Source organism: Panthera tigris, chromosome B2 (assembly GCF_018350195.1).
Source record: "Panthera tigris isolate Pti1 chromosome B2, P.tigris_Pti1_mat1.1, whole genome shotgun sequence".
Lineage (NCBI taxonomy): Eukaryota > Metazoa > Chordata > Mammalia > Carnivora > Felidae > Panthera > Panthera tigris.
This window is the reverse complement of record NC_056664.1, coordinates 99,115,531-99,127,974: the sequence shown is the minus strand read 5'-3', so window position 1 is coordinate 99,127,974 and position 12,444 is coordinate 99,115,531. Positions and strand designations below refer to the sequence as shown.

Genomic DNA, 12,444 nt, shown 5'->3' with positions numbered 1-12,444 from the left:
TTTTGTCAGGAAGACATTTGAATAAACAAACTTTTGGGTCCAAATGATTTAAATAAACTTATTCCTTCTTAAAGAACTACTTGAATTTCTTTTCTCCATGAGGGATTTTTAGTTCGGATTCTCAACAAATATACATATAAATGACAAGCACAACTGTGGTATCAGGAAATCTTGGAACTGGAACCCTTCAAATCTGAGCTGGTACTCTCTAGCTATGAGATTTTTGTAATAGCTCTAAACCTTAATTTCCCTACCTGTTAAAATTTGTATGATGATAAATTACTGTCTCAGGCGGTTGCTGAGGAGTAATTAAATCATAATGTATAAAAGTCCCCAGCAAAGTATTCGTTTACTTATTCTCCAAATATATAAGGGATTTCCAGGATAAATTTCCCTGAAGATTAAATTAGCAAATAAAAAGGGGGGGGTACTGATGAAAATTCACCTTAGTTTTGAGAATGAAGATTAACCTTGTTAGGTTCATTAGGAAGACAGAATTTTTTCCCCATTTATAATGAATTGTTACAAAAAACTTTATCATATTAGGAAAGAAAAGTGGGTTCCGTGATGGGCTATTTTACTTTAAGCCTTCAAAATAAAGAAAACAGATGAAAGAGGAGAACCTTATTTTTTCTTAAATTAAAAACTTTTATGATAAATAGAACATGTTTAAGAAAAATTAGAAAGTAGAGATAAGCGCACACACATACAAAATGTAACTATGAGATGATAGATGTAACGAACTTTATTGTGGCAGTCATTTCCCAATACATACATAAATCGTCACATTATATACTTTAAACTTAAACAGTGTTATATGTCAATTATGTCTCAAAGCTGGAAAAAAATAAAGATAAGCAAAAAGAAGTAAAATAATTCATAGGTGAACACTATGAATGGTATGGTATACATTTTTCTATATGTTTTTCTGGACAACATATGTTTTTATTTTCTCAAGAATGTGATTGTATTCTACATGATTTTGGTAACCTTAATTTTCCATTTAAAAATATATAATGGAGGGGTGCCTGGGTGGCTCGGTCAGTTAAGTGCTGGACTTCAGCTCAGGTCATGATCTCATAGTTCATGAGTTCTAGCCCCACGTTGGGCTCTGTCCTGACAGGTGCTTGGGATCCTCTGTTCCCCCCTCTCTGCCCCTCTCCCGTTCGCTCTCTCCCTCTCAAATATAAATAAAACAAAATTGTACAATTCACATATACAACTCTTCTACCAATAATATCATTAATGAAATGCAGTTATTCTTGAGGGTATGGGTAAAAAAGTCTGCTTTCTCATCTTCCTTCCTCCGAAAACCCTTGTCTTTATTTTTGGTGATGCTATTCCACTGTATGGATGTACCACTATTTGTTTACTGTGTAACTCTGTTGATTGATGCTTATGTTGTTTGTAACTTTTTATTAGTACAGACAACGCTATGATCAACAGATACTTAGTTAAAACTTTGGTTTTCTGAGAGGGAATTTTCTAATGTGAAATATATAAAGTGGGGCGCCTGAGTGATTCAGTCAGTTAAGTGTCCGACTTGGGCTCAGGTCACGATGTCATGGTTTGTGGGTTCAAGCCCTGTATTGGGCTGTGTGCTGACAGCTCAGAGCCTGGAGCCTGTTTCAGATTCTGTGTCTCCTCTCTTTCTGCACCTCTCCTGTTTGTTCTCTGTCTCTCTCTCTCTCTCTCTCAAAAATAAATAAACATAAAAAAATCAAAAAAATACATAAAGTGAAAGGAAAGAATACATAAATCAAAATGTGTTTAACTGACTTTAAAATGGAGATCACCATTAGGAAACTTCAAAGTGGACTAGTGTTTCCTAGTATTACTCTATTGATCTGCATAAAGTAGGGGTTTTAAGAACTTATATGATTAAAAACTTAAAAGATTTCTTCATGGATGTACTTATGGGTAGCAATAAAAACACAACATAAGCTTTTAGAACTTAATGGCATCTTTCTCTTTTTTTAAAAATTTATTATTTTAATGTATTTTTTTAAAGTTTGTTTTACTTTGAGAGAGCGAGAGCAGAGAGACTGAGTCGGGGAGGGACAGAGGTAGAGGGAGAAAGAGAATCTTAAGCAGGCTCCATCCCTGGTGGGGAGACTGACAGTGGGGTTTGAGGTCACACCTGTGAGATAGTCACCTGAGCCCAAATCAAGAGTCAGAGGCTTAACTGACTGAGCCATCCAGGCACCCTGAGTATCCATAATCTTAAAAAAAATTTTTTTTTAATGTTTATTTTTGAGAGAGAGACACACACAGAGTGTGAGCAGAGGAGGGGCAGAGAGAGAGGAAGACACAGAATCCAAAGTAGGCTCTAGGCTCTGAGCTGTCAGCGCAGAGCCCAACATGGGACTCAAACTCACCAACTGTGAGATCATGACTGGAGCCGAAGTCGGATGCTTAACCGTCTGAGCCACCAGGTGCCCCGTCCATAATCTTTAATGAAGAGATTGATGACAGCAAATTAATAATCATCATTTGTCAGGGTGCACTTTTTTTTTTCAATATATGAAATTTATTGTCAAATTGGTTTCCATACAACACCCAGTGCTCATCCCAAAAAGTGCCTTCCTCAATACCCATCACCCACCCTCCCCTCCCTCCCACCCCCCATCAACCCTCAGTTTGTTCTCAGTTTTTAACAGTCTCTTATGCTTTGGCTCTCTCCCACTCTAACCTCTTTTTTTTTTTTTCCTTCCCCTCCCCCATGGGTTTCTGTTAAGTTTCTCAGGATCCACATAAGAGTGAAACCATATGGTATCTGTCTTTCTCTGTATGGCTTATTTCACTTAGCATCACACTCTCCAGTTCCATCCACGTTGCTACAAAAGGCCATATTTCATCCTTTTTCATTGCCACGTAGTATTCCATTGTGTATATAAACCACAATTTCTTTATCCATTCATCAGTTGATGGACATTTAGGCTCTTTCCATAATTTGGCTATTGTTGAGAGTGCTGCTATAAACATTGGGGTACAAGTGTTCTATGCATCAGTACTGCTGTATCCCTTGGGTAAATTCCTAGCAGTGCTATTGCTGGGTCATAGGGTAGGTCTATTTTTAATTTTCTGAGGAACCTCCACACTGCTTTCCAGAGCGGCTCAGGGTGCACTTTTCTATAATTTTTCTAAGATATTGATTGATAAGTACTGGATTTTTCATCGATGAAATATTTATTTAGATCCATCTTGGCAGATGCCCCCCTCCCCACAACAGTTCAGTGGTTTTAGTATATTCACAGTTGTGTAATCATTACCACCAAGTTTAGAACATTTCATGATTCCCCCCTCACGCCCCCTGCCAAAAAAAACCTGTACCCATTAGCAGTCACTCCCAATTTCCCCATTCTCCTAGCTCCTGGAAACACTGTTCTACTTTCTGTCTCTGGATTTGTCTCTTCTAGACATTTCACGTAAGTGAAATCATACCATATGTGGTTTGTGTCTGGCTTCTTGCACTTAGCATAATATTTTCAGAGTCCATCCATGTTGTAGAATGTATGACTATTGTTGAACAATGCAGGGGTTAGGTGCACCAATGCTCATGCAGTTGAAAATCCACTTAGAATTTTTACTTCTTTAAAACTTTACTAATCCCCTACTGTTGACCAGTAGCTGTACCGATAACATAAACAGTTGATCAGCACATATTTTGTATGTTCTATGTTTAATATGTAGTATTCTTATAATAAAGTAAACTAGAGAAAAGAAAAAGTTAAGAAAACCATAAAGAATATACATTTTCAGTACTATTCATATACTTGAAAACATCTGCATATAAATGGAGCCATGTAGTTCAAACCTTTGTTGAAGGTCAACTGCACATCATTCTTTTAAATGGCTGAAGAGTACTCCATTGTATGCATATATCACATTTTGTTTATCCATTCATCAGTTGATGAACATTTGGGTTGTTTTCATTTTTTTGGCTACTGCGAGTAATTCTCTATGAACATTTGTGTAGAAGTTTTTACTTATTTATATTTTAAATTGTCTTGGGCATAAAAAAGTGGAATTGCTGGGTTATGTTTGCCCTGTATTTAGCATTTTGAAGAACTACCACACTGTTTTCTAAAGCAGCTGCACCATTTTGCATTCTCATGCGCAATGTGAGAGTTGCAATTTCTGTACGTCCAAACATTTGGTATTGTCTGTCTTTTTGATTTTAACCATCTTAGTGGGCGTAAACTGGAATTCCGTTGTGGTTTTGATTTGTATTTTCCTAATAACTAGTGATATTGAATATCTTCTCCTGTGCTTTTTTGACCATTTGCGTATATTCTTTGGAGAAGTGTTTATTTAAGCCCTTTGCCCATTTTTTCATTGGGTTTTCTTTTTATTCTTTTTGTTGTTGGGTTGTAAGAGTTCTTTATATATTCTGGATACTAGGCTCTTAACTGATTGATGATTTGCAAATATTTTCTCTCATTTTGTGGATTGCTTTTTCACTTTCTTGATGGTGTCCTTTGAAGCACAAAAGTTTTAAATTTAAAAAAAAATTATTTATTTATTTATTTATTTATTTATTTATTTATTTATTAATTTACATCCCAGTTGGTTAGCTATATAGTGCAATAATGATTTCAGCAGTAGAATCAAGTGATTCATTCCCTCCATATAACACCCTAACAAGTGTCCTTCTTAATGCCCCTTGCCCATTTAGCACATTGTAAATGTGTATAAAAAGTTTTTTTCTACCTTGGGAGGAACTGGAAGGGATTAGGGTCTGAAAATAGAAATCTGTAAAATGGGGATGATATCTTTTCCTTATGAGTTGTGAGGAATAAAGGAGATGATACTTTTATATTATAAGTAATACATGTGTTAATCCTGCTACTAATTTTTTAACATGAAATTTTGATGATCATTGATCTTTTAGTGTCTTTTATTTTTAGAGTATCGTGAAGTCTTTAAGAACAAATTGTTCTGAATTTCTTTTTATTTTCTTCTGCATTTCTTAATTAAAAACACACCACATATTATAAAAGGAAATGGTTATGCATGTTATATATATGGAACTGATGATTATTGAGCTGTAAAAGGCAAATATTTTAAATTGAATATGGTTTTTAAAATAATTATAAGGGGTGCCTGGGTGGCTCAATTGGTTAAACATCCGCTTCTTGGTTTTGACTCAGGTCATGATCTCATGGTTGCGAGATCAAGCCTCACTTCGGGCTCAGCATGGAGCACTGAGCCAACTTGGGTTTCTCTCTCTCCTTCTCTCTCTGCCCCTCCCCCACTTGTGTGTGCACGCTCTCTCTCTAAATAAACTTAAAAATTGCTTAAAAAATAATTATAGAAGTCATATAATCTGCAAAAGTAATTAGATAGTAAAGAAAGCTATGAGAAAGAAAGTAAGAAACACTCAAAATCCCACCAAGTGATAATTACTTAATATTTTGGTGCATTTCCTTCTTTCTGTCTTTTCATTTGTGGTACGTACACAAACACACATATTAACCTTTACAAAAACAACTTAAAAAAATAAGATTATCTTACATATGTAATGGTAATCTTTTTTTAATCTTCTTTTTTTTAGTGTTTATTTTGAGAGAGAGAGAGTGAGCAGGGGAGGGGCAGAGAGAGACAGAGACACAGAATCCGAAGCAGGCTCTAGGTTCTGTGCTTGTAGCACAGAGCCTGACACAGGGCTCGAACTCATGAGCTATGAAATCATGACCTGAGCCAAAGTCAGACCCTCAACCTACTGAGCCACCTAGGTGCCCAGTTTCAATCTTTTTTTAAAAAGAGTTTTTAGGTAATCTCTACACCCAACGTGGGGCTTGAACTCACAACCCCAAGATCGAAAGTCACATGCTCTACTGACTGAGCCAGCCAGGTGCCCCTAATCTTATTTCTTAAAATCTAAACACTAAATGATGTTATCTTTCTGTGTTAGCAAATATAGATCCATATAATCATTTTGCTTTATGGTATTCCATTGTCTGGCAATATTTTAATATGATTAATCCCCTATTGATGAATATGTTGTTTTCTCGTTATTTTTACTGAATAAGTAATGCTTAGTATGTTTGCCCACTTGTGTCTCATTATTCCTTTATAATAAATTCTTAGAAGCAGAATTGTTCGATCACAGGGTTTGCCCGTTTAGCAATGTATTGCCAAATACTTTCTCCACGTAGGATGAACCAACTTACACTACCAAAAGGGCTCAGTGCTCTCTCTTTCTCTTTGTCCTTGCCCACGTGGCTTTTGCTTGCTTACCTAAATTCATAGGCAGATGATATTTTGCCTTTATCTATATTATTATTGTTTTATTACTAGGGAAGTTAAATGCCTTCATTGTGTATTGGCTGTTTGTATTCATCTTTTGGGTATTTTGCATTCATTTCCTTTGTGCTTTTTTCAATAAGCAGTGTGTATGGCAATTAAGATTGGGCTTTGAAGTTGTATTATCTGGATTCATAATCGCAGCTATACCACTTCTTAGCTGTTTGACTTGGGCAGGTTAACTGTGTCTTAGTTTCCTCATCTGTAAAGTGGGGATAATGGTAGTACTTACCTTGTAGGGTTGTCGCAAGGATCGCATGACTGGTGAAGTGCTTGCAACAGGGTCTGGCAGATAACAAGCATGCTATTACTATTAGTCTTTTCATGCTCGTGTATTTCTATAGGATAAATTCCTACTAGGATAGCTCTGTGTGGAAATAGATATCACTGAATTGCTGTTTTAAAGAGTTGTTCCTTTTGTACTATAACCTGCATAATAACTCTTCAGTGTCATATCAGGATTATGATTGCATGCAAGCCATCTCAATGATCTGTTTCTGTATTCATCTGTATTTTTTCTTTCTTTATTTTTTAAAAGACTTTTTGTTTTATATAGAGAGTGCATGAATGCCTGTACACATCCGGGGGGGTGGGGCAAAGGAAGAGGGAGAGAGAGAATCCCAAGCAGGTTCCATGCTCAGTGTGGAGCCTGTCATGGGGCTTGATCCCATGACCCTGGGATCATGACCTGAGCCAAAGTGTAGAGCGGACACTCAACCAACTGAGGCTCCCAGGTGCCCCTATAATCATCTGTATTCTTGAGAAATCAAAAGATTCGTGTATAAAATTGTACGTATTTTAAACATACGGGAAAGTTTAAAGACTTAGTCCTATGATCATCTGTATATTCACTGTCTAGATTAGAAATTTGCAAATTTTTTTTTCTGTGAAAGGCTAGATATTTTCTGTATTTTTGTAAAGGGACAGTAAATATTTTAGGTTCTAGAGGCCAGTCTCTGTCACAACTACTCAATTCTGTAGTTGTAGTGAGTAAGCAGCCATGTAACAGGTGAATGAATGGACATGGCAGTGTTGAACAGAACTTTATTTACAAAAACAGGCACAGCTGGATTTGGCCTGGCTGTAGTTTGCCTTCCCCGGATCCATATTAAACAGTTAACAGATTGCTATATTTGCTTTCTCTGTAAATGTGTTTATGTATGCATATATATTTTTGTGAACCACTTGAAAGTTAAGTTGCAATCATCATGGTGCTATATACTTTAACATTTTAGTATGCATCTCATAAAAATAAACACATTTTTCTGCATAACCATAATATCATCATTAGAGCTAAGAACATTATAATTTTGTAATTTGTAATAGAACCAAGCCTATAATGTAGCACATAAAGTATGAAAATCCTTAGATTTGCTTCTCAACCATTGTAACCCAGTGATCTGTCTTTATCCCTGTTCTTTTCTTATCTTTTTCTTTAGGTAGATATTTGTATTGTGTCACACTGTTTGCTGCTTTCATTTGACCCAATTACACAATCAAATGAAGGAAATGTTTTGATTTCTTTCATGTGTTTGGTTTGTATTTTTCAAAATCTGGGTTTTGTTTCTATATTTTATATGATTTGAAAGAGACAATTTTGTAATTTATAATCAAAAAAAGATCTTACATAGTGTCTAATTTCCATTTGATTGTTGGTACTTGTTATGTAGTGGAAGGAACTGAAGGAAGGTAAAGCCAATCATGTGCTTTTAAAAAGTGGCCGACTTTTGAATTTTCATGCTAAAAGAAGGAGGGCAAGTAATATGGGTATTCCCACTGTTTTCAAGCTTAACTTTAATGTGTTTTTACTTGATAAGAAAATTTATAACACTTCTGGTAAAACCCTCTACTCTGTGAAAAGTTATGCTGCACATTTGTCCAGCGTCCTTGCTTTATTTTTCTCCACTCCACTGGCATCTTCTTCCCAGATTCAGCACTTTGTGTTGTCTTCCTCTTATATTATCTCTTAGGCTACAGATGCTAAGCATCATCTTATTTTATCCTTTTAGAAACATCAGCTTTCTTGATTACAAGGAAAGAATTTGGTGTGTTGGTATAGCTGTGGGACTGTAGGCTACAGTTAGGAATAGCATGCACAAAATGAGGTAAAAATGAGAGTATCTTCTTCTAGATTACTGTCTTGATAATAACTACCAGTAGGAGGCAGGTTGATTATTAGGAACAGACTCAAGATTATTGTTACATCTCTGTATTCTACACAGAATAAGCAAAATGTATAAAGTTCTAAAAAAAGAAGCACAACAGCAAGTAATTCAGGATGGCTTGTGTAGGTACTTGGGATGGAGGTTGGAAGTATGTTTGAGAAAGGCAGAACATGATCATTGTGTGCCTGACTTCAGAATTTGGCCATTAGCCTGATGGAGAAGTGGAGCAATGGATTCCAAATGGAAGAGATTCTAATATTTCCCCAAATGGAAATAGTAGATTTTTTTCTGATTGTAAAAGGAACAACATACTGTTGTAAAATGCAGATTAACTGTACAAAAAGTAGGCACTCATTCACGAGAGTGAATTCTCCACTGCTAGCAGTTAGGTGTGTAGCCTCATGGTGGGGAATTGCATGATGAGTTTTGCAGTGGTGTGGATGGTGGAGAAGACAAGAGGGTGAGAGTAGAAGTAGGAGGCTGTTAGGTCCAAGTGAGAAATGATGAAGACCTATTTCTTAGTAGCAGCTGTGGGAGTAGGAAATGGGCAAGGCTAGGGTAACAGTTCAAGCGCTGTTTAGGAGATAGATGGGATTCAATGACCAGTTGGATGAATGGGCTGGAGGATCCCCCAGAGAAGTGGCCGGAATGGTGGTTAAGTGGATTTCTCAGAACTTGGGATCAAATTGTGGGGTCACTTGAAGTGGCACAAAAAGGGAAAATAGCAGTTTTGCCAATGGCATAATTCGACTGGGAAGTGTGTCCGTAGTTCTTACTTTCATTCTGTGTTTCCAGGCTTTTTTTTTTTTTTTTTTTAGAAGGGGAGCTACAAGTAAGAATTCAATTCTATTTTGACAAGATAAGAGCTATTATATCATACATTTTTCTCTTACTAATTGTTTCTCTCTTAAATTAGTTCAGGGTAGCAGTTTCCTTTGAGAAGTTGCTTCTGTTTTGGTGTGTAACTGTAGCATGACTTTTTTCTTTTTTTTTTAATGTTTGTTTATTTTGAGAGTGGATGGGGTATGAGCAGAGAGAGGCAGAGAGAGAATCCCAAGCAGTTTCCGCAGCAGGGCTTGAACTCACAAACCCTGAGACTGTGACCGGAGCTGAAATCAAGAGTCAAATGTTTAACCAACTGAGCCACCCAGGCACCCCACTGTAGCATAACTTTCACATTTTACAAAGTCCTCGTTCGCATCTTTCACTTTTTATTCTGAGGAACTGAGATTGGAGTGGGGTGAGGGAGGCGCTTGGGCAAGTTATTTGCAGACATTTTTTTGACTCTGAATTAAGGGCTGTTTGGGTCTCTGAGTAGGATCTTGCTTTCACCAGATTCTGCTGTGTTTCTCATCATTGGAAAGAAGGCTGTAGAATTCATGGTATGACACTTTGGCTCCGTGTTATTGTTACAGTAATGCAATGTTAGCATGGACTCTGAGTTCTGGGACACAGTGAAGGAACCACAGTATCCAGGTAACTAAAAGATGATTGGTTGGTTGATGGCTGGGGCTTTTGGAACCGAGGCATTCATTTCCTGGTGAAAAAGACTTAGGTCACCGATGCCAACCTCTTTTGCTTTTTCAGATAGGATTAACCCCGAACTTTCATACAGATAAGAATTTCTGCATTTTAAATGGTCCCATAGAAGGAAATTTCACTCCTTTTTTCTTTTGGTTTTCCATCTATGCATTGAGCAGTCCTCATTGTTGGGACATTTTTTAATCTAGCTGAAATGCTGCCATTTCAGGACACTTCTTGTTCGGTTTTATGTTATGTCCTTTCATGAACCTCTTATGAAATGTTGCCTGGAATATACATGGAGTATCACAGTAATACACTACTTTTGGGGTTTGAGAAGATGTGGATAGAGGTTTGAGAAGACATGGGTGAGGGTTATTGAATTATAACACAGTGTTAAGTTAATGTTTTTCCCTGGAGTTATTTTCTTGCTTTATCTCTATTATAATTATTACTACCATTTTTAGTAACCTTTTAATGGATGTAGTTACTCACCTGAGGTATTATTCTAAATAGTATGTGTGAGAATAGGCAGGCTTTCCTTAGGGTCACGGGTTGAAATTGTATAACAGATACCTAGGATTTAGGAGAGACCTTGCCCCCTGCAATGTTTTCTTGTCTTTATACTGGAAGGAATTAAGATAGTAATGAGAAAGATACATTTTGAAATTTTGCTGTTGGTTTTTGTTTATACTCTAAAGCTTATTTCAGAAACTTGAATTTTGGTTCTATCAGTTGTGTTCTTTCTTTATTTATTTACTTATTTATTATTATTATTATTTTTAACTAAGTAGACTCCACACCCAGTGTGGGGCTTGAATTCAGAACCCCAAGATCAAGAGTTGCATACCCTACTGGCTGAGCCAGCCAGGCACCTCCAGTTGTGCTCTTTAAAGTCAGTTTTTTTTCTCATCATTTAAAAAGTGGCTTCCTTGCACCCAACCAAAAAGTGATAAACAGTGATGAAGCATATGCAAGCTTAGTTAACTGGTGAGTTTTCTCTTGGCTCCTATATTTTACTTACTCTTGGCTCCTATATTTTATGCTTATATCTAAGAATTTATGAGCTAGCATGTAATGGACAGCATTTGTTAGAAGCAGGCATTTCTGAGTTCAGATCCTAGCTGTTTAACTTCACAAATCACGTACTTCGTGAAGCCTTTAAAATGAGGTGGAGAACTATCTCACAGAAGTTTTACGAGGCTTAGTTGAAATTATGTATATAAAGAACCTGGTACAGTGATATATAGGGGGCACTAAAAGACACTGGCTCCTTCTGTTTTACATAAAAACAAACTTGAGCTCATAAAAAGTGGGAAACCAAAATCTCTTAAAAGTTTCATTTTTTCCCTTAAAAATAAAAAAAAAAATCTAAATGCCATCTCCTTTAGGCTTTCTCATCTTGTGGAGATGGGGATAGATGCACTCACAATACCCTGGGGCTTTTTCTCTTTCAAAGAGCTCATTATTCTGTATTTTAATTGCTTAGTATAATGCTTGGCACAGAAATGGTCCTATTTGTCGGAGGGATGTCTTGCAAAGAGAGAAAATGTTCTCTATTGCTTTCTCCTCTTGAACACCTCAAAAGTTGTACTGAAAAAAAAAAAGATTTATTTATCCTCTCAGGATAGTTGGTTTGTTTTGGAAGAGAAATGATACATTATAGTTAAGGAAATTAAGTACAGTATTACCAACTGGCTTAAAATCCTGATGTCTTCTGATATATTCCTTATTATCAGAGTTTTTATGACTTGAAATGAAGGCAATAGTGTGCTTTTAAATGTTTGAGAATATGAAGTTTTTGAAGGGCTCAAGAATGACTATTTCTCTGAACTTGATTCATTCACCTGACATTTATTGAGTACTTCTGTATAGTCTAGACCCTGTGTGAAGGGCTATCAAAAGCCAAAGAATTTCTGATGGTTTCTGTCCTCAGGGAATTTTACTTTAGTGACAAGGCAGACAAGAAAACCAACCTTACATTATAATTGAGAAATATTGTAGTACCTGCCTAGAAAAGGTAAACATAGGAAGACTGTCTATTCACATTTGGTACACGAATGTGTTGTCTGTACCTGTGTTGGTGGTGGCTGCAGCAGGCGAATATTTTGGAGGAGCTGGGATTTGAAGGAGGGGAGGAGGAAGGTTCGGGAGAAAGCCATTGCAAGTACCTGTTCAAAGGCAGGGTGGTGTGAGAAGCCTACAGGTTGTTCTTTGTCTGATGAAGCTGGGATCATCAAGGACTGAGTTCCTTCTGTTTGCTTCACGGTCCGTTGGCATAATAGAAATTACCTTGCAGTCCAAAATGATGGCCAGAGTGCCACCCATCATCGTGTCCCAGTACCAGACACACTCCCAGCCAAGTCTGTTCCCTTCAAGTAACTTTTCTGGAAGGTCACAACCCATGACTTCCACTTACAGCTCGTTGGCCAGTCCTAGCAGCTGGGAA

At 36.8% G+C, this 12,444-nt stretch overlaps 1 protein-coding gene across 17 annotated transcripts in view; it reads left to right on the top strand.

Annotated features, from left to right (window-relative positions):
• Positions 1-12,444, top strand: part of CDK19 (cyclin dependent kinase 19) — a 189,448-nt gene that overhangs the window by 29,129 nt on the left and 147,875 nt on the right. Inside the window, exon 2 of one of the 17 annotated variants that reach the window (XM_042986989.1) lies at positions 9,810-9,950. The exons of 13 other annotated variants lie outside the window; for them this stretch is intronic. Coding sequence is in view for 2 of the 4 variants with exons in the window: in XM_042986984.1 (XP_042842918.1) it covers positions 9,854-9,856 (3 nt within the window). In the remaining 2 variants the exon portion in view is untranslated. Of the gene's footprint in view, positions 1-9,587; positions 9,951-12,444 lie in introns of those variants that run through there. 3 more of the 17 variants (XM_042986984.1, XM_042986983.1, XM_042986987.1) reach the window with 3 other exon arrangements.